Source organism: Choloepus didactylus, chromosome 10 (assembly GCF_015220235.1).
Source record: "Choloepus didactylus isolate mChoDid1 chromosome 10, mChoDid1.pri, whole genome shotgun sequence".
Lineage (NCBI taxonomy): Eukaryota > Metazoa > Chordata > Mammalia > Pilosa > Megalonychidae > Choloepus > Choloepus didactylus.
Window position 1 is genome coordinate 12,995,788 of NC_051316.1, and position 20,552 is coordinate 13,016,339.

Here is a 20,552-nt window from a genome sequence, read left to right on the forward strand (position 1 = left end):
GGAAAAAAAGCAGCTACTTTTACTCCTTTCTTCCCTTTGTAACAGCATGTTTACAAATTTTGTTGGAATTTTTTAAAAATAGCAGTTTGTATGAAATGTTTCCAATTCTGTTTTGGGAGCAATAAAATGAATTGCTGATGCATTTTCTAATGCATTTAGAAAATAATAATTATAACTAATTGGAGGATGAAGTTATAAATGTAACCTTTGTTTCTTTCTTCTTCACCAGGGCCTGTTATCTTTTCTGAGTGCCCCACTCATAGGTGCTCTGTCTGATGTGTGGGGGAGGAAGCCCTTTCTCCTCGTCACAGTCTTCTTCACCTGCTTCCCAATCCCCCTGATGAGAGTCAGCCCATGGTGAGTGGCTCGGTGTCCTCCCCTTCATGGCTGTTTTGGATCACATGTGAATAATATGTGCATCTCCATCGCACTGGTAATCATTCCAAAGCAGTTGTACCTGTGTTTTTGTTTTCTCTCCCTGGTAATACTGAAAGCCAGGCTGGGCAGGGCAATCATGCCTGTTATTCAAATGGGAAAGTGAGGACCTTACAAAACTAAGTCTTAAGACGAGTAACTTAGGGGAAGAAATAGAAATAAAACATGGCTCTAAGGGCAACCACTATTGCCATGAGTTCATTTCTGGGAGTGAGCTGACAATCTCTGCACTCACCATTGCAGTTCAGTTGACTTGAAGTTTTTTTATGTCAGCTCATTCACTGCTTTGGGACACTGATGTAAACATAGCATATCATGCTAGGCAGGAGTCACTTTTGTATATACTATAGTGGGGCAGCCTATTCTAAATCATGATGCAATTTTAATTTGATTTCATTTTTTTCCTTCAGTGTGATAAATAGGGAGAAATAATAAAATTAAAATCTGTTTAGTTTCCAAAGATGGAGCAGCCTGGGTTGTGGGTTGGAATCTGCACATGAGCTGTTAACTTAGTTGTTTTTCTGGTGGCCAGAGAAATGGCCAGTGTTACTGTTGCCGAGATGTTTTTCCTCTGAAGAATAGGAAGTCTTTTTTTATGGTACTATTAATAAATAAAATATCCTCATTCACTTATCTGATAGGAATGTTATTGTCAGCATTTGTCACAGTCTAAATTTGTAGGGTACTCATAATGAATCCTACCAGGTATGAGTTTTTATAAAATACCTTTTTGGTACTGAGTCTTTCTGCCCAAGAACATGTCCTCCTTTTCTAAAAAGTTAGGGTTTTTTTTTTTAATGTCCTCTCAATAGTTACAAATTTTTCTTTCTTTAGATCTGCTCCATTTCCTGTTAAACTTTTGTAATAAATTTTATCATGTTTATCCTATTAAAAATTGGCTCTTTTATTGCTTGGTATATTAATGCCATCTGTAAATCATCTTCTTTCCTTCCAGTTTTCATGTTGGTCATTGCTTTTGCTAATTGTGTTGACTGATGAATAATGCTAAATAAAAGTGATGATTCCAGGCTTATTTTCTTCATGTATATAAAGGCAGCATTGTAATGTTTTTTTCATTAAATGTTAGTCCAGCTTTGGGGCTGAAAAATACTCATTTCTATTTTTTTTGTTTTTAGCATCTGTGCTTATGATGGAAATGTTGGTTCTTAATATTTTTATGCTTTCTGTTTTTCTGTAGCTCTTTTTAAAATCAGTTACTATGTATGTCTTTTTCTTAGTTAAAGCCAAGAAATTCAGAAAATTTTTATTTTTCTTTTGTTAACAGTTACCTTTCAAATTATAACTTTACTTAGTCTTCTTACTTTTTCATTCTTTTAGACTGCATGTTCTGACCCTCTTTGAGCAGTGGCAAAATTAGTGTTTTTACTTCATTTCCATGTTGAGTTTACTTAATTAGTTGTCCTCTGTATCTTAAATATACACATATATTTCTTGATTTATAATCTTTATGTGATAACTTTTTCTCTGGTTACAGAAGATAAGTAAATCAGTGTACATATACAACTTCTCTCCTGAGTAATAAAAATGGTCTTTTTTATAGGTGGTATTTTGCCATGATTTCCGTGTCTGGAATCTTCTCTGTCACGTTCTCTGTGATATTTGCCTATGTAGCTGATATCACTCAGGAGCATGAGCGAAGTACTGCTTATGGATGGGTAAGGAATAGACTTTATATTTTTTAACCAGAGCAGTAATTAGCATATGTATTAATTCCCTAGGGCTAACGTATCAAAGAACCACAGACTTATTCTCCCTCCGTTCTAGAGGCCAGAATCCCAGAATCAGGGTGTTGGCAGGGCCGTGCGCTCTGCAGGCAGTAGCGAAGAGTTTTCCCTTGGCTCCTCTAGTTTCTGGTGTTTGCCAGCAATCCTTGCCCTTCCTTGGCTTGTAGATGCATCTTCACATGGCCGTCTTCCGTGTGTGTATGCCTGTGCCCACATTTCCCTCTTATAAGGGCACCCTCTTTGGATTTAGGGGCCATCTCAATCCAGTACGGCCCCATCTTAACTTGATTACACTTGCAAAGGCCCTATTTCCAAATAAGATCACATTCAGAGGTTATGGGTGGATAGGAATTTGGGGGGTGGGACACTATTCAACCAAGCAGAGATATTTGAATTGCTGAAGAATTAAAAAAACACTAGTTTCAGCTGCAATTTAGCAGCCCTAAATCTGACTCTGCAAATGTAGAAAAGATTAATTTGAAAGATTGGAAAATGTCTTCTAATTCTTGCACATCTCTGTGATTTTAAGAAAGCTATTAAATCTTTTCTATTGCCAGTTCCTCATTTACAAATAGAGTACCTTGTCAATTTGCATCCACGATTGCAGTGAGGACTAAGAGAATGAAAAGCACTTATGAATAAACTAATTAATGATTGAATGATTTTATGCAGATATGAGATTGTTAGTGTTATTGTAGAACCATGTAACATTGATTGCTATAGAGCGGCAGGTCATAGAATCTCTCACCTGACAAACTCGTAGCAATGCCCCCTTAGTGCCTGAGGACCCTGCGGCACTGCTCCCTTAGTGCCCAAGGACACTGCAGACATGCCCCTTCAGTACCTGAGGACTCTGCTGCAATGCTTGCTTAGTACCTGAGGACCCTATGGCAACACACGCTTAGTGCCTGAGGACCCTGCGGCACTGCGCCATTAGTACCTAGAAGTGCTCCCTTAGTGCCTAGCGGTGTTCCCTTAGTACCTGAGGACTCTGTTGCAATGCTTCCTTAGGATTGAGGCCCTGTAGCAATGCCTTCTTAGACCTGAAGACTCTATAGCAGTGCTCCCTTAGTCCCTGAGGACCCCGTAGCAATGCTTCCTTAGTACCTGAAGACCCTATAGCAATGTTTCCTTAGTACTTGAGGACACTGCTTGCATGCTCCCTTAGTGCTTGAAGACCCTGGAGCAATGCTTTCTTACTACCCAAGGACACTGCAGACATGCTCTCTTAGTACCTGAGGGCTCTGCCATAATGTTCCCTTCGTATCTGAGAACCCTGCAGCAATGCCTCCTTAGGGCTGAAGACCTATAGCAATGCTCCCTTAGTACCTGAGAATCCTGCCATAGTGCTCCCTTAGTACCTGAGAACCCTGTAGCAATGCTCCCTTAGTACATGAGGACCCTACAGCAATGTTTCCTTATACCTGAGGACCCTATAGCAATGCTTCTTTAGTGCCTGGGGATCCTGTCTCAGTGCTCCCTTAGTACCTGAGAACCCTGTAGTAATGCATCCTTAGTGACTGAGGACCCTGCAGCAATGCTCCCTTGATGCCTGAGGACTCTGTGGCAGTGCTCTCTTAGTGTCTGAGTACCCTGCAGCTGTGTTCGTTTCGTGCCTGAGGACTGTGCTGCAGTGCCCCCTTAGTACCTGAGGACTCTGCAGTGATTTCCCTTAGTACTTGAGGACCTTGTAGCAATGCTTCCTTCTTACCTGAGGACCCTATGTAGTGCCCCCCTTCATACCTGAGGACTCTGTAGCAATGCTTTCTTAGTAGTTGAGGACCCTATAACAATGCTTCCTTAGTGCCTGAAGACTCTGTAGTGATGCTTCTTTAGTACCTGAGGACAGTGAGCAGTGATCCCTTAGTACCTGAGGACCCTATAGCAGTGCTCCTTTAGTATCTTGCGGACTCTGCAGCAATGCTTCCTCAGTGCGTGAGGACTCTGTAGAAATGCTCCCTTAGTACCTGAGGACCTGCAGCAGTGCTCTCTTAGTGTCTGAGGACCCTATAGCAGGGCTTCCTGAGTACCTGAGGGCTCTGTAGCAATGCTCCTTTAGTACCTGAGGACAGTGAGCAGTTATCCCTTAGTACCTAAGGACCCTATGGTATGCTCCCTTAGTACCTGAGGACAGCACAGCAATGCTCCCTTAACTCATTGCATGTTATTACAGTTATGTGGTTGCCTTGAGCTCCTCAAACAATGTAGAAAATCTCAAGAGCCAGAGCTTTTGTCTAATTTTCCTGGCACATAGTAGGTACTCATAAATATCAGTCAAAGGAATGTCTATTCCCCAAATTAGAATTCTCCACTTTGTTTTTGCAGAAATGCTGTTTTTGTTATTAGCTGTTGTAATATATTCAGTCTAATACTGATTTCAAGTTCACTATAATTTTGTATTTGGTGTGGGATGATGGATGAAGGAGGAATGTCGTTGTCTTACCAGGAATCATAATTATAACCATAGGTAATGATTTCTGGAGTTTCTATTAAAATCCATTAGAAGGTTGAACAACTTACACATAGGCTTTTGTCACTAAATCTGCTTATAATCTGGAAACTGCCCATTTTTGCTTTTAGACATTCAGATTGCATCGGAGGATGAAGTGGGCATCCCACATTCCTATAGGTTTGGTGAGAAGAGGCTCAGCATGGCTTAAGGTTGCAGGCATAGTCAACTGTATCTGCAATCTTCAGTACTGACTGGGTGGGTGGTCAGGGAGTGCGGGATGGCCGAAATCCACAGCGTGGAGCTTCAATCACTCCACAAATTTTTTTGTACTTTTTTTTTTTTTGCTATCATTTTTTTCTTTCTAAGAATATCAGGGATTTTTTCCTTATCTCAGTGCTAATAAAATGGTCACCAAATAAAATGGGCAACAGAACAGTGTTTTTGGAAGACAAACTCAAGCCCAGCCACTGAGTAATTTACAGATTTTATTGTTAGCCCCACAGAAAACTTCTTCATGCCTCTCCTCCTCACGTTCCCATTCCCAGTTCCCCCCCAATTAAAGAAGACCAAGGATTGTATGCTTTCTTTGTTGGAAAGGTTTTCACATTTTCACCTCTAATATTGGGTTTTTACTCTTACGGATCTCCAGGGTCTCTCAAATTAGTTAATAGTTTGTTGACAAACTCTTAAAACAAAATTATTTGAATTCTGTTTCATTCTTAAATTTTGTGTGGTGACACACTCCTTTGGTCTTGTTTAAATCCAAGGAAGGATGGCTGTGGGTGTGAACCCGTGGGACCCTGAGTGAGCACGCTTTCCCACTGGTAGGACTGAATGACTGTGTGTTTCCCTGTAGGTCTCAGCTACCTTCGCAGCCAGTCTGGTCAGCAGCCCGGCCATTGGAGCGTACCTGTCTGCCAGTTACGGAGACAGCCTCGTTGTGCTGGTGGCCACGGTGGTTGCCCTTTTGGATATCTGCTTCATCTTATTAGCTGTTCCAGAATCTCTGCCAGAGAAAATGAGACCTGTTTCCTGGGGAGTTCGGATTTCATGGAAACAAGCAGACCCATTTGCGGTAAATAAAAACATGAAAATGTTTACTTTCCTAAATATTTTTCTAAGCCATGTAACTAAAAGAACATTCTGCAGTCTCAAGGATACTACCAGTTCTCGATTCATTTTTTTCCTCCAGTAAAAATAGGAAAAGTTCAATTGCAAGTAGGGCATTGAGGGAAAACGTACCAAGAAATACATAAAGTTGGTACTTCTTAAGTCAAGCATTTAGGGATAATAAAGGAAAGAGAGAAAATGTCCAGTTATTCCCTTTGAGAGCTTGGGAAGGAAGGTGTTTTGTTTTGTTTTTTGTTTCTAAAGTTGTTTTCATCCTTTGTTAACAAAATAAAGTAGTCATGTTCATTCACTTTAATTCAAAAAGGATAAATGCATTTGGTCTGACTACAGTACTTATTTTCTAAGTCGTTAATACATATTGACTTTTACCAGAGGCTTTTAACTTATAGATACAGATTGAATAGATTCTTTGTTTTCTATACTCTTTCTTGGGGGAGAAGGGGTCCACACTAACCATTGGAAAAAGTACTGAGAGTAAGTAGCTTAGTCCCCCACCCCCTTCGCCCTACCTTATGTGGTTGGAAATTGTTCTTGAAGAAAATATGGAAAAAAAGGGCCAGAGGTGATTTTTGCTTTTTATCTCCCAAGTTTTTCCTTTTAGGAAAAACACATATAAGAAAATGAACTCATATCATCACAAATTCTTTTCTAACAACCCCTCAGGGCATTACCTGGGGAGTTCTGCCAGTTCTGTTTGTGCCACTGTGTCAGACAGTAAGAAGATGTGTTCAGAGAAGGAAGTCAGGAGGGGGTCTGGGAGCTGGGCAGGTGCCCCCACTGTCTTGTCAGTTTACACCCAGAACTCCCTGTAGAATGGAAACAGGCCCTGTGGCTGGCTTTTCGGGGCTGCTGTGATGATTACAGATAATGTATGTAAATGAACTCTTCTAATGTCCAGTGTGTAGCATGTCTCCATAGATACTAGTTGCTCTTGCTATTAATAATATAAAGGTTACAGCTATGGTGACCTAGCCTGCACTGCAGCACTCACCAGTCCTTAGTGACAAGGCACCTTTTAGTCAGCAATTCTGCATAGAAAGGAATATAAGAAGAACTTTCCAATGAGGTTGTAACAAATGTTCAAGAAGTTGTTACTGGTCAGAGAGTGACTTGTCATTGAGCCCACAGCTGGAGCATACTTATATGTCTATCAGTTTTACAGGCAACTTGAATATTAATGTTTTAAAGAATAGAGTGAATTTGTATCTGTGAAAATCTTGAGCTGATTATAGATTATAAGGAGTTATATTATGAATGAGAGAAGCAATTCTTTTAAAGGTTCCTAAGGAATATATTTTCAGAATCTGTTCATTATCTTCGAGATGTCAACCAGTGTTGTTAACAAAGATCAGCAAGTTTAGAAGAAACAAAATTTCCAGCTAAATCTGTAATGTTTGTAACCTGTAATTTATAATCCATAATTCATATATCTCTGAAATTAGGGCTTGTGACTTCCATAGAGATAGTAATGGGTTTATTGTTAAGGTTCTTTCACTTCTTTTTATAATCCAGTCAACTTTCGTTATCTTCACCTTATTAATAAGATCAAAAGATGAAGCTAATACCCCAGTACATTGATGACATTAGTATCTATTGGCTTTTTGTGTGTTTCTCTGCTTTTTCCCAGTCATTGAAGAAAGTTGGAAAAGATTCTACTGTCTTGCTAATCTGCATCACCGTGTTTCTTTCATATCTTCCTGAAGCTGGACAGTATTCAAGTTTTTTTCTGTATCTCAGGCAGGTATGTAATAGTTGTTTAGTCTCCTTTGAACATGAGGAACATCAAAGATTGGAATCTGTGTAAAGGTATTTTGGGAGAGAAGACATGTATAAGTTTGCTGTGGTTATAAATATAGGAGCTGACATATGACAGTAAACAAGGGACCTTTAATGCAACAATGTTTTAAAATATGGAGGAAATTTCCTTTACAGTTACACAGAAAGAAAAAATTAGCAGAAGTAGAATTTATCATAATGTTTGAATTTTTTAGTAATAACCATTAGATTTCACAAAGAGCTAAGGTTTATTTCAGGGATGCCCTTGATCTGTGTCTGATCATGACCAGTTTTCTGAGCTGGAAGGAACATCACTGTTCTAGTTTGCTAATGCTGCCGGAATGCAAAACACCATAGAGATGGCTTTTATAAAAGAGGTTTATTTTGTTACACAGTTACAGTCTTAAGGCCATAAAGTGTCCAAGGTAATACATCAGCAATCGGATACCTTCACTGGAGGATGGCCAATGGTGTCTGGAAAACCTCTGTTAGCTGGGAAGGCATGTGGCTGGCATCTGCTCCAAAGTTCTGGTTTCAAAATGGCTTTCTCCTAGGACGTTCCTCTCTAGGCTGCAGTTCCTCAAAAATGTCACTCTTAGTTGCATTTGGGATGTTTGTCCTCTCTCAGCTTCTCTGGAGCAAGAGTCTGCTTTCAACAGCTGTTTTCAAACTGTCTCTCATCTGCAGCTCCTGTGCTTTCTTCCAAGTGTCCCTCTTGGCTGTGGCTCCTCTTCAAAATATCACTCTCAGCTGCACTGAGTTCCTTCTGCTTGTCAGCCCATTTATATGGCTCCACTGATCAAGGCCCACCCTGAATGGGTGGGGCCATGCCTCCTTGGAAATATCTAATCAGTTATCACCTACAGTTGGGTGGGGCACATTTCCATGCAAACAACCTAATCCAAATGTTCCAACTTAATCCCCACTAATATGTCTGCCCCACAGGATTGCATCAAAGAATATGGCTTTTTCTAGGGGACATAACACAATCAAACTGGCACAATTACCTTCAGAAGGCACCAATATTCTAGTCCATGTATGGCTCAGTTGCTGCTTGAGATGTCAAGGTGGCTAGCAAGCACTAATCAGTATAATCTTTTCTTTCTTCTGATTTTTTTTATCTTTAAAAATTTATACTGTATCTTGTTCTCAAAAATAGGCAGTGATGTAAGACAATTTTCTAGAAAGTTCCCTTTGCCAACTGTTCTTTCAGTATTCTGGGATTGCTCAGATATGAGTTGCCTTTCCATTAGAATCCTGCTTTGGTTTTTTACTGATTTCTCTGGAAGGGATACCTTCCGCTAATGATTTAATCCACTGTGGCAGAGTAGACCTCTTCCTGAAAGATAAGTTTCTCTATTTTTGGAGATATTTTTAATGAAACTTGTTAAATTCTCCATTCTGATGGCTTTCCTGAGAGTATGAGCCTATGTGTTTTCTGTGGTGGCATTTAAGTAAAACTTTTCTTTAATCAGTTCTGTTTCTGGTTTGATAGATTTTGTTGGGTGAATGGTAGAGACTTAGAAGGAAGAATGATGGGATTATATTTAATGTAGAAAAATTAGGGAGAAAATGGGAATACCCAAGGAAGAAAGTAAAAAGCCATATTACATTCTTTCATCCAGATAAAATGACAGATATTTTATTCTTCCAGCCTTTTTTTCCTGTATATATCCTTATGTCATCAACAGAAACAATTACAACAACAAATCAGAATCATTCTGTTACTTTGTAATTGTGCTCACTTTTAAGAGATATTAACATACACTTTTTTTTTTTTTTAGTGAAAATTACATTTGATATTTGTAAATCATATATCTGGTAAGGAACATGTACCCAGAATATATAAAGAACCCTTACAACTCAAATGGACAAATAGCCCATTTGAAAAAATGGATGGGCAAAGTGTGGAGGGGCAGCAGAATGAGGATTCATTGCCATTGATTATAGGGATTCTTTTGGGGGGATGAAAATGTTCTAAAACTGGTTGCATGATGATTGCCCAACTCTGTAAATATACTAAATCATTCACTTGCTCATTTAAAATGGGTAAACTGTATAATAAATAACAAATATAGGCTGAGAAATAATCAGTCCCTAAATAAAGCAGCCCACATTTTCAGTTCCAGTTTTTTAAAAATAATTGCATTTGATTAGTGGGTAATAGAATTTTATTAATGACAGCAGTACTGGATTGGGAGCCAGAGGTTCTAGCCCTAGCTCTTTCATAAACTAGTTGTGTGGCTTGAAGCAATATACTCATTTAAGAAATGAGAAGAATGTGTAAAATAGTCTCTGAAGTCCTATTTCTGAATTTTATAGAATTTCAGTTGCAGGAAAAATTATTTAACTTTTTAAAGTTGGTATTTAAAACTTGAAAGTTTTTAAGCATTTCAGACCTACTGTTAAGGTAAAGAGGCTTAGAAATCATTGTCAGCTAACTTTCGCTGCTAATTACAATCATCAGGGAGCTTTTTAAAACATACCTGTGCCTGGGTCATACCCCTAGAGAGTTTTATTTAATTGGTCTCGATTCTATTGTAGCATCTCACCGACGCCATCCATCCCTCTCCCTTCCCTCTCCCCTTCTCTGTTCCCCACATGATTTTCATGTGCGAGAGAGCCACTGGCTTTACTGATGAGCAAATTATGTATTGGCAGCATCTAAAGTCAAATAATTTTCTTCAATGTTCTCTTCAGTGCTTGATATCCATTATATATGTCTGTTGGTTTGTTGCAGATGGAGAGAGAATATGAAACAATAGGTAGACGTGTAATAGAAAATAAAGTTGTATCTGCTTATAATGATTTCTTATATTCTTATATTTCTTATGATTTCTTATATCAGATTTAGATATAAATTCTGGATTAAAGAGCCTCGGTTTTCAGTACTGCCTTAAGTTACCACTGTCAAGGTTTATGTGCTTTCCTCAACTATTTTTTCTTCTGGATTTAATAGAAGATAACAATTCTTGTTAACTACTTTTACATCTGTGTTACTAAAGAGTTCTCTTTCCACTTCCACAGGTCATAGGTTTTGGATCTGTTAAAATTGCAGCATTCATAGCTATGGTGGGAATTCTGTCTATTGTGGCTCAGGTGAGTGTCATGTTGACCATATCATTGTATATTTTAGCTTTTTAAATAACTGTAATTATGATTGTGGTTTCATGGAAGGCTGCAAAGAAATCTGCCCGGAGATCCTGCTCACTCCTCACCCAGCACCACCACCCTCAATGGTGACATCTTACACAATTATTTTACAATATCAAAACCAGGAAACTGACACTGACACAATGCCCAGGGCCATACCATTTTTAATATAACAATGAGGTTACAATCTAGGAGAAATTTGTATACAAGCTTTCAGTACTTTTTAATGTACTTGTAACTTCTGCTTGGTCAATTCTTCCATTTGCTTTTACAACAACCAAAGTTATGAATAATTACAATCTGAATGCCCATATGGCAAAATAAGCTTAGCCAGTAAAATGTCTCAATGTTATTTTAGTGTTGAAAAGTAAATAGAAGTGAAAAGCAGAACTGAAAATATGTAACTATTCCAACTCTGCTATCCTCAGGGTTAAAAAAAATGTGGTAAAAAAAATGTGGTAAATCAGTGCATTAGAATATATGTAGTGAATAAATAGCAATAAAATTTCCCTATCTATTGTAAATATAGGCCTATAGAAGGCAGGGCATATACTGTTTAAATTCACTCAACTATACCCACTCAACTGGGACTACCTACAAGCTATCCCCTGAAGCAGCCACCATATGTCTTTTAAAAGTTGGTTGGCTGAACAGAGGACCCTTCTGCATTGACTCTTGAGAAGAAAATGGGGAAGGCTGCAAAACTGTTTCCCCCAAATATTGGAATTGACAAAGCTCATGGGAATGCATCAAAGCAAAAGACTTTGATTTTTTGATTTTTGGTGAATTATTGTACTGGCAAATGTAAATTATTTTTAACTTTGAAGTTCCTCATGATTTTGGTTTGGTTTGGTTTTTTTGTCTTTTTTTTTTTTAAATTCAATTCAGTTTTATTGAAATATATTCATATGCCATACAATCATCCATGGTGTACAATCAACTGTTCACAGTACCATCATATAGTTGTGCATCCATCACCCCAATCTATTTTTGAACATTTTTCTTACACCAGAAAGAATCAGAATCAGAATAAGAAATAAAAGTAAAAAGAACACCCAAATCATCTCCCCCATCCCACCCTATTAGTCATTTACTTTTTTTCCTTATTTTTCTACTCATTTCTCCATATGCTGGATAAAGGGAGAGCAATCCACAAGGTTTTCATAATCACACTGTCATCCCTTGTAAGCTACACTGTTATACAGTCGTCTTCAAGAGTCAAGGCTACTGGGTTGAAGTTTGATAGTTTCAGGTATTTACTTCTAGCTATCCTAATACATTAAAACCTAAGAAGTGTTATCTATGTAGTGCGTAAGAATGTCCACCAGAGTGACCTCTCGACTCCATTTGAAATCTCTCAGCTACTGAAGCTTTATTTCATTTCATTTCACATCCCCCTTTTGGTCAAGATGATGTTTTCAATCCCATGATGCTGGGTCCAGGTTCATCCCTGGGAGTCATATCGTGCATTGCCAGAGAGATTTATGCACCTGGGAGTCAGGTCCCAAGTGGGGGGATGTCAGTGAAGTCACCTGCCAAAGTGGCTTAGTTAAAGAGAGAGGGCCCCATCTGAGCAACAAAGAGGCAACTGTTATATTGGCAAATGTAAATTATTTTAAACTTTCAAGTTGCTCATGATTTTAGTTTGGTTTTTGTTTAACTCAAATCAGTTGATAAGTCCAGAGTTGTCTTTTATTTCACTCCTGTTCAGACTACCCATTTAGTTATTCTTAACAGAGTATATTTGTTACAATCAAATTATATCAGTCTCAAGTTTGTAAGATTTAACCTCCAGCAAAATTCCACTTACTCTCTGAATGTTCAGCACAGATTTGCTATTCACTGATTGTTGAATGATTGGCATATCTCCAGAGAGGTGAGGCATATCCCCCCCAATCATGATCACTGGTGAAAGGCTATTCCATAGGAGATAAGAAGGGTCTAATAATTCTGGGGGGGGGATGCCAGAAGACCCCCAGATAGATGGGCTTGTTAGGGAGGTGGCTGCAGGCCCTGAGCCCTGGGTCAGTCCAGAAGCCCTTGAATACTCATACCTTTAGAAGAAATCAATACTGCCCACTCTCTGAGATTTGGTATCATGCAGTACGCCTGTGGAGGTCCCTGGTTTTGACGACTGGGCTCCACTTACAGAGCTTGCGTTCAAATTCTGTGTGTTTTTGTGGTTTCTCACGATTGTCTCCTTTACTTTGCAGACAGTCTTTCTTAGCATCTTGATGAAATCTTTAGGCAATAAGAATACTGTCCTCCTTGGGTTGGGCTTCCAGATGCTGCAGTTAGCCTGGTACGGTTTTGGATCTCAGGCCTGGTAAGCCTCTCCCTTACATTATCATGAACTAATTGACAAATGCACCTTTTAGAGGAGTTCAAGCTGATTGGGTGTGATGAGAAGAAAGCAAAGGTTATTTTGTTGCTGCATGATTTTTTGGAACATTATGGAATTTTACTGGTTAAGTGTATTCAACGTTTCAAAAACTGTTCAGGTTTTAATTTGCGGAAAGACGGAGCTAGGTAATTCAGGATTATGTGTAAAGATCACCTTAGCAGGCTTTTAAGTAAGCAGTTACTTAATTGAATGCATGTACCTCTCCCCCACCCCCCAATAAAGTTTTATGTCTACTTTTTAAAACACACTTGTCAACTCTTAGAGACATCACATGTAGTTAAAAACAAAAACACAAAAAAGACAAGGTAAAATGACTGATTATGGTGGGCTTCACTGCTATAATTAGCTGAGCAACCTTGGGTAATAATATAATCTTTATAAAATAAATCATTTGATTTAGATGAACATGGCGATCTCTTCCAAAGTCTGGTGTGTTCTGAGGCAGTGATTACTGCTAGCATATTAGGTTTCCTTAAATGGGAAAGAAAGTCATAATAAACCCTGTGGAATAAGAAGGAATAAAACGAATCTCCAGTGCTGTTTTATTATGTGGTAAGCTTTCCTGTGTGCCTTGTTGCCAAATACTGGATTGCATATCTCATTTTAAACATTTGAATTGTTCTTTACTTTACATACATAAATGGATGACATGGTTTATAGAAACTATTAGAAATGCTTTGGTGGTCAGCAGTCATTTTGAGGAGCAAAGATATGTGCCTGTTCTGAAATTCTGTGATTTCAGTTGAACCACCTGGTAAATTATTTAGGAAAGAGTCTCTGTCATTCTCTCTGTGTGACTTCGTATCAGACTAACTTAGTTGATTCTTCTTTTTCCTTAAGATTTGAACCTTGGTTCAGCAGCTGATGCAGTCATACACCCACATGTTAAAAAGACTTTGTAGACATGAGGAGCTTTTTATTTTCGGTAAGGGTGTGTGGCTCAGCCAGCCCCACAGAAGTCTGGCCAACCAGCCACAAGTCCAGTTAGGGCCCCACTTTCCTCACACTCCCACTTAATACACATGCTAAGCCCCATTCATTGAGCAAAGGTCAAAGGTCTAAAAGAAGCAGGGTTGGAAGCCTGCAGGATGTTATCCTAAACTTCAGATCTCTGTTTTATCAGTTGGTGACACAGTGTGCTTTGGCTTTGGTCAGCGGTAGCAAACTGAGCAGCTTGAGGGCCAAAGTAAAGATGAGCCTTTGCAAACCACAAAGCAAAAATTGGATGTGAGTGGGCAAAATGTACTATGTATATAAACAAAAGGAATCCCCTCATGAATTTAATTGAGCTTACTTCTAAAAGTGGAAATAGGGAAACCAGGGAGAAGAGATTTTGAAAGAAGTAAAATAAAATTAAGAAATGAAACCCTTTCTGCTTCTCTATTTCCCCATCCCAGGCCCTAAGGTAATCAGTATTCAGTGTGATAAGGAATCTTCCATATTAGAAAAAAAAAAAAGAGGAAAGAAAAAGTCCATTTTTTAAAGAGGGAAAAAAATAAAGCTTAGCATGAGAAAATAGAAATTATTGGTACTTTTGCAAAACCCTGCTGGTCCTCCAAACTGCAAGCTCCTGGGCTGGCCTGCTGCCTGACCAGAGCCTGTCTTCTCACCGCAGGATGATGTGGGCAGCAGGGACTGTGGCCGCTATGTCCAGCATCACGTTTCCAGCTATCAGTGCCCTCGTCTCACGAAACGCAGAGTCAGATCAGCAAGGTGAGGTCACTGTCACCCTCACTGTCTCCTTCCTTCAACTGAGACCTGCCTGCCCCAAAGCCTAAGAAGCTTGATGCTCTTCTCTATGTGGACAGAGCAGGAGATGACAGCCATCTCCTTACCTTAGACTCTCCATTCCTTCCTGCTTGGATGTTATACTCATTTTTAAAACCTGGATTCAGCAGTTCAGGATGCTAAGAATTAACAAGAAATATCCATTTTCCCTTTTTAGTTTTGACTCTTCTTATGTCTATTACTATCAGAATTAACTAGACTGTACTACATTGTAACAGATGTGAAATAATGACTGACCAGTTAGTAAAGCAGTAAGTTATTTATATTTAAAAATGGAATCACTCCAAGTCCATTAGCTTAATTTGCAAAATGGTTCTTGAAGGGAAAAAGAAAAAGTAACTCAGTGTGGTTGTTGATAGTTGGATGCAGAGTGAAAAAGAAAATTAAAATTAGGAGTGTTATGTAGAGAGTAGCACTCCACCATCTAGACTCTTAGTTTGTCTTCCTTTGTGCCTCTGGCTTTCCCCCCAGCTACCAGAATTAATCCTTTTCCTTCTTCATCTCCTAATGGTTCACCTTACAGTTGTCAGAAAGTAGAGAATTTCAGAGGGAAAACCTAAAAAACAAAAATGCCTAAGAATCCTTTAAAAAGTTTTGGTGAAAACCCAGACTGGAAAAGATAGTTTATTCATTGCACCTGTTTTTCCACATCAGAAATTAGCCATCTTATCCTTAACCATTTTTAAACAGTGTCACTTGAAAACTGCAGATTCCATGTGTCACCTCTGGCTATGATAACTCAGCCTGGAGGCTGATGGCCAGGTGTCCTCCTGAGGTGTCCTGTCTGAAGGGACGGTGTACCGTCTAGTGGAGGATGGACACTGCCTTGGTCTGACAGTCACCTTCTGTGCCTCCTGTCATTGGGGCATGAATTTCCTTTGACTGTTTTTGTACTTACATGTATCAATACAGATGTTTCTAAATGTCAGCTCACAAAATTATTAGAGCACATTTATTAGGTTGAATTATATTGAATTGCTGATATTAGACCATTTTTTACTTATCCTTTTCATATGGTTCAAGCTAATTTTTTACTTGCCACTGAAGGAACCAGAGTTCTCTAGAAATTGGCTTTTCTGGGATTTTCCAATAACAGGTCTTCAGGGACCTGCTGCCCAGAATGTAGAGGCAGCTGTTAGGAAATGGAGTCTGCACCAGGGGTGCCTGGGACATGCAGCAGCCAAGCCGCCTCAGGTTGTAAGAGGTGAAGGGCAACGTTTAATTGTGCAAGAACAAATAAGCAGAGCAGGGAAATCTCAATTAGCTGAAAAGTAGAAATTGCCTGTAAGTGGGGAATTTTTAAATTTTGCTTTTTATTTCTCCTCATTTATAGGCAAATCTGGCTGTTGCAGGGGGAATTCAGCCTAAATGCAATTTCAGAAACTTTGCTGTCATTTCATCTCCTTATAGATAGATCTTAGGACAGACAGTGAGGAACCCATTGAAAGGACATATGAAATGAAATGCAAGAAAACATTTGTGGAATGCTTGAGAAGATGACTTATGTTTAATCTCTTTTTCTCAGCATGCTTTCTACTCGGTTCAGCTGAATCTGTATATCATAGTTTATAAGCAAGTGCTCGTAAGCTCCAAGTCTTGAGCTCCTTTATTACAAAGATTGGCTTCTTCACTTTTCTTTGTTCTGATGTAGGAGTTGCCCAGGGGATCATAACTGGAATAAGAGGGCTGTGCAATGGCCTGGGGCCAGCACTGTATGGCTTCATATTCTACATGTTCCACGTCGAGCTAACCGAATCGGAACCAGATTTGAATTCCAACAAAGTTACCCTGCAGGTAAATTGGTAATGAATATAGATTTATAACAGCAGATTTTGCTTTATTACAGCAAAATTGTTTGACCTTAAGATTGAAAAGAGTTCTTATTTATATAATGTTACTATTGTATTGACAATGGTAAGTGCTGTGTTCAGTGCTTTCTGGGATCAGGGAACAGACATTTCATAGATTTAATGTCTGGTGTAAAAGATTTTTCTTAACTTTGTTCTGATTCTGTTTTCACCTACACAATCACCCTGATTAGAATTGTATTCCCTGGCATAGTTCAGGTGAAATATAATATAATTTAAATGACTTAAAAATTCATCTAGAAATTGATCTAGAGTGCTTTCTCTATCATTGATAATTTTTCCCTCCTTTCTAAGCAATACTTGGTATAGAGTTCCATACAAAACTAGATTTTTTTTTTTTTTTTTTTTTTTTGGGTGGGGGAGATAGAAAACAAGTTAGCTAGTCAAACCCCTATACTGGTTTTCAAACTCTGTGTGCAGCAGAATCACCAGGAGAGACTCTGACACTTGGTCTGGGGTGGGTACGAGGATTCTGTATTTTTAACAAGTGCAGATGGTCATCCGGCCACAGTTTGAGAAACAGAGGCCTATTTCTTAAAGGTGGAGAAGGTAAAACCTAGAGAGAGGCAAAGATTATCCATGGTCATACAGCTCAGTGGGCACATAGGCCACACTAGGAATCTTATCTTCTGATGCTTAGTCCACTGCCCTTCCCTCTGTACCACAACCTCAGCTGAGCCAGGAAACAAATGACACAGAAGAGGAATAATAAAACTGTTTCCACAGCAATGCTTAGTGGCTTGTGCCTGTTTGGAAGTCTCATACAAACTCTAATTCGAGCTCTTAGCTGGAGCTTGTGTGTAATGTTACTTGCTTGTTCCTCACAAGGGGTCTTGGCAGAGGGAGGAATGGAGGCAGGATGACACTATTTTGTCATATGCCCATGGGTTGAGGATTCTCCCAATTGCTAACAGCTGGCAGCAAGATAGACCAGACCAAAAAGGGTCAGGAGCTGGATCCTAGGCAGGAGACCTGGGGCCATCCTAGTAGCAGATGGTGATATGAGGAATGGAACAACTGTTGATTGAGCGTATCTCATGTGATGAACTCTGCGCTGGGCACGTTACTAGTTGTTTTTTACAAAAAAAAGGCAAGGGAAAGATGATTGTCCTTATTAACAGATGAAGAAGCTGAGGGTCAGACATATACAGTCAGTGACAGAGGAAACTAGAATTAATATTCCTGTACAGAAGTGTGTGATCTAAGGTCATACAATGGGATTAGAGATCAAGAGCTGTCACTTACAGGCTAACAGGTTTGATTAAGCTGTTTAAAAATGGTACAGAAATCAGTGATTAGTTGTCATTTATCATATTTCAGGCACTGGGCTCTATTAGAACTTGCCTTGTCATTTAATGAAATGTTGTCTTACCCAGAAAATGATTCAGTTTTTTGGTGGTGTGCTTTGTTGGGTCATTGGAACCAATTTTGGATTGAAAAGACTAACTGAATTCTTTGTCTCCATTTGTTTCCTATCCCATCAGGGAGCTGTCATCCCAGGCCCACCGTTTTTATTTGGGGCATGTATAGTTCTTATGTCTTTTGTGGTTGCCTTATTTATCCCTGAATACAGTAAAGCCAGTGGAATTCGAAAGCATAGCAGCAGCATCAGTGGCAGCCTGACCAACACCCCAGGACGAGGCAGCGAGGAGGACTTTGAGCCCCTGCTGCAAGACAGCAGCATCTGGGAGCTCTCTTCCTTTGAGGAGCCTGGGAATCAGTGCACTGAGCTGTAAAAGCAGCAGGAAGGGGGATTCTGCAGACCCTATCTCTGAGAGCCACGGAGGGAGCCACACCACATGGGGACTTCCTGGTGCTGTGGGGGAGATGCCAAGTGATAAGTGACTCCTCACTCCCTCTTCTTTCTCCTCCTGCCTCCTTTTCTTTCTTTTCTTTTCTTTTCTTTTTTTCTCTTCTATTTTTTTTGTACATTAGAACAAGATAAGATTTGAAATACTTTCCTGCAAACGATGTGCAACTCCCAAGGTTATCTGGAGTCTGAATTTTGAAACTCAAATGGAAAAAGTCATACCTGGTAGAAAAGGGTGGCTTTTCTTAGAGTAAGGGTGTCAGCAGTTGTTCCCCACCCTTTTCAGCAGAAGGTGCAAGATTGTAGTGGGACTGCCATGTTGGCAAGATTTCAGGGAAAGAATCTTTTCGTTTTATTTCTTCCTGTTTCTCTGAACACATGCCCACTTAGCCCATAGGTGTTTATGAGTGGTCACTCTAAGAGCCACTCTTATCAGGGATCTATCAAAGGTCAAACTAAACCTAGTTTTATTCTCCTTTCATTCTCTCCACTTCCTATTCTTGGCTAGAATGAAATTTAGCATGTTCAGCTCTGGGCATTAATAATGTTGATCACTGATCATCTTTACCAGAAGAAAATAATTTTCTTATAAATTTAAATCATGTAGGACTACGAACTTAGATTCCTGGACTTAGAATCTTGGTGATCCAGGGTAATTTTACAGAAGAAAACACAGATCAAGCATTCTGGAGGCAACATAGAAATTAGAGGGTGCTTCTAAAATTTTTTTGAACAAATATGAACATTCCTAAGTGTGAATGGCAATTAGTAACTGGATACCAGTGGAATTTATATCCAAGTTCAGGCACACATACTACTTTATTACTTTTCCTTCCCATGTCTCATCCATCACACTCCTGCCTTAACTGCTCTGTAGTATGCCTTTGTTTTCAATCATACTCTTCATTTCTGTCTGTTTATCTCACTTCTGAATCTCACAGCACACCTCAGATTCCTTCCTAAAATGATGGTTTAGTGAAGCTCAGTTTCACAAGTGTCTTGCTAATTTTTCAAGATGTTTTATGGACAAAGAAAACTTTACATATTTATATGTATTTTGCTGCACCAGTAAATGGACCATTAAATAGAGCACACCTTTAACAGAGCACTCCTTTGAAAGTTTTATAGGTGTGAAATATATGTAGATATTTGTAACGAGTTTTAATTTTTTTTTTGATGGGGTGCTGTGTAAATCTTGTATTTATAAATGTAATGAAGGTATTGACAAAAAATATATATACAACTTTTATAAAGGATTGTGTACTGACTGAATACATTTAAAAGAAAATATATTTTGAAACCTGTTCTGCCATGAACAGAGATAACATATCTTTTTACTATGCTGTTGGTTTTTAAGTTAAGCTTCCTAATGCATAATAAATTTGCAATGTATACTTTTATGTCTTTTGTGCTTCTTTAAAGGAGATAAGACCATTGGTCTTCTGGTTTCTGTTTTGGGTAATTTCAATTTAAATGAATTACTAATCTTTCAGCCAATGCAGATGATATCTGTGTTTTTTTTTTAGCAAATTTCCTGCAAACTCAGCTATCTATTTTTATTTTTTAAAATACTCTCTTAGTGACTTTACTTCTGCTTTTACCATTGTGCATAGCAACTGCAATTACTTTACCCAGTATAACAAGTGTCCCAGTGTAACAAATGTCATTTATTTATTTACTTTTAATTAGGTAGATTTTAAAAATTGAAATAATACACATAAAATAAAATTTACCATTTTAACTAAAAGTGTATAAGTCATTGTTTTTTAGTGGAATCACAAGGTTATGCAGCCATCACCATTGCCTATTACAGAGTATTTCCATCTCCCAAAAAAAGAAACACTGTACCATTAGCACTCACTCCTAATTCCTTTTCCCCTAATCCCCTAGCAACCACTAATCTACTCTCTGTCTTTATGGGCTTGCCTACTCTGAACATTTCATATAAGTGGAATCATACAATGTCTGCAAATTTTATCCATGTTGTAGT

General features: G+C 38.8%; 1 protein-coding gene across 2 annotated transcripts in view; it reads left to right on the plus strand.

The window, feature by feature from the left end:
- Window positions 1-19,962, plus strand: part of MFSD14B (major facilitator superfamily domain containing 14B) — a 113,567-nt gene extending 93,605 nt beyond the window's left edge. The window contains exons 4-12 of one of the 2 annotated variants that reach the window (XM_037797219.1): window positions 230-357; window positions 1,997-2,111; window positions 5,489-5,707; window positions 7,391-7,504; window positions 10,567-10,638; window positions 12,906-13,018; window positions 14,712-14,809; window positions 16,536-16,678; window positions 18,237-19,962. In XM_037797219.1, coding sequence (XP_037653147.1) covers window positions 230-357; window positions 1,997-2,111; window positions 5,489-5,707; window positions 7,391-7,504; window positions 10,567-10,638; window positions 12,906-13,018; window positions 14,712-14,809; window positions 16,536-16,678; window positions 18,237-18,488 — 1,254 coding nt within the window. In that variant the 3' untranslated portion in view covers window positions 18,489-19,962. The remainder of the gene's footprint in view (window positions 1-229; window positions 358-1,996; window positions 2,112-5,488; window positions 5,708-7,390; window positions 7,505-10,566; window positions 10,639-12,905; window positions 13,019-14,711; window positions 14,810-16,535; window positions 16,679-18,236) is intronic. The other variant, XM_037797220.1, reaches the window with a different exon arrangement.
- The last annotated feature ends 590 nt before the right edge of the window (window positions 19,963-20,552 follow it).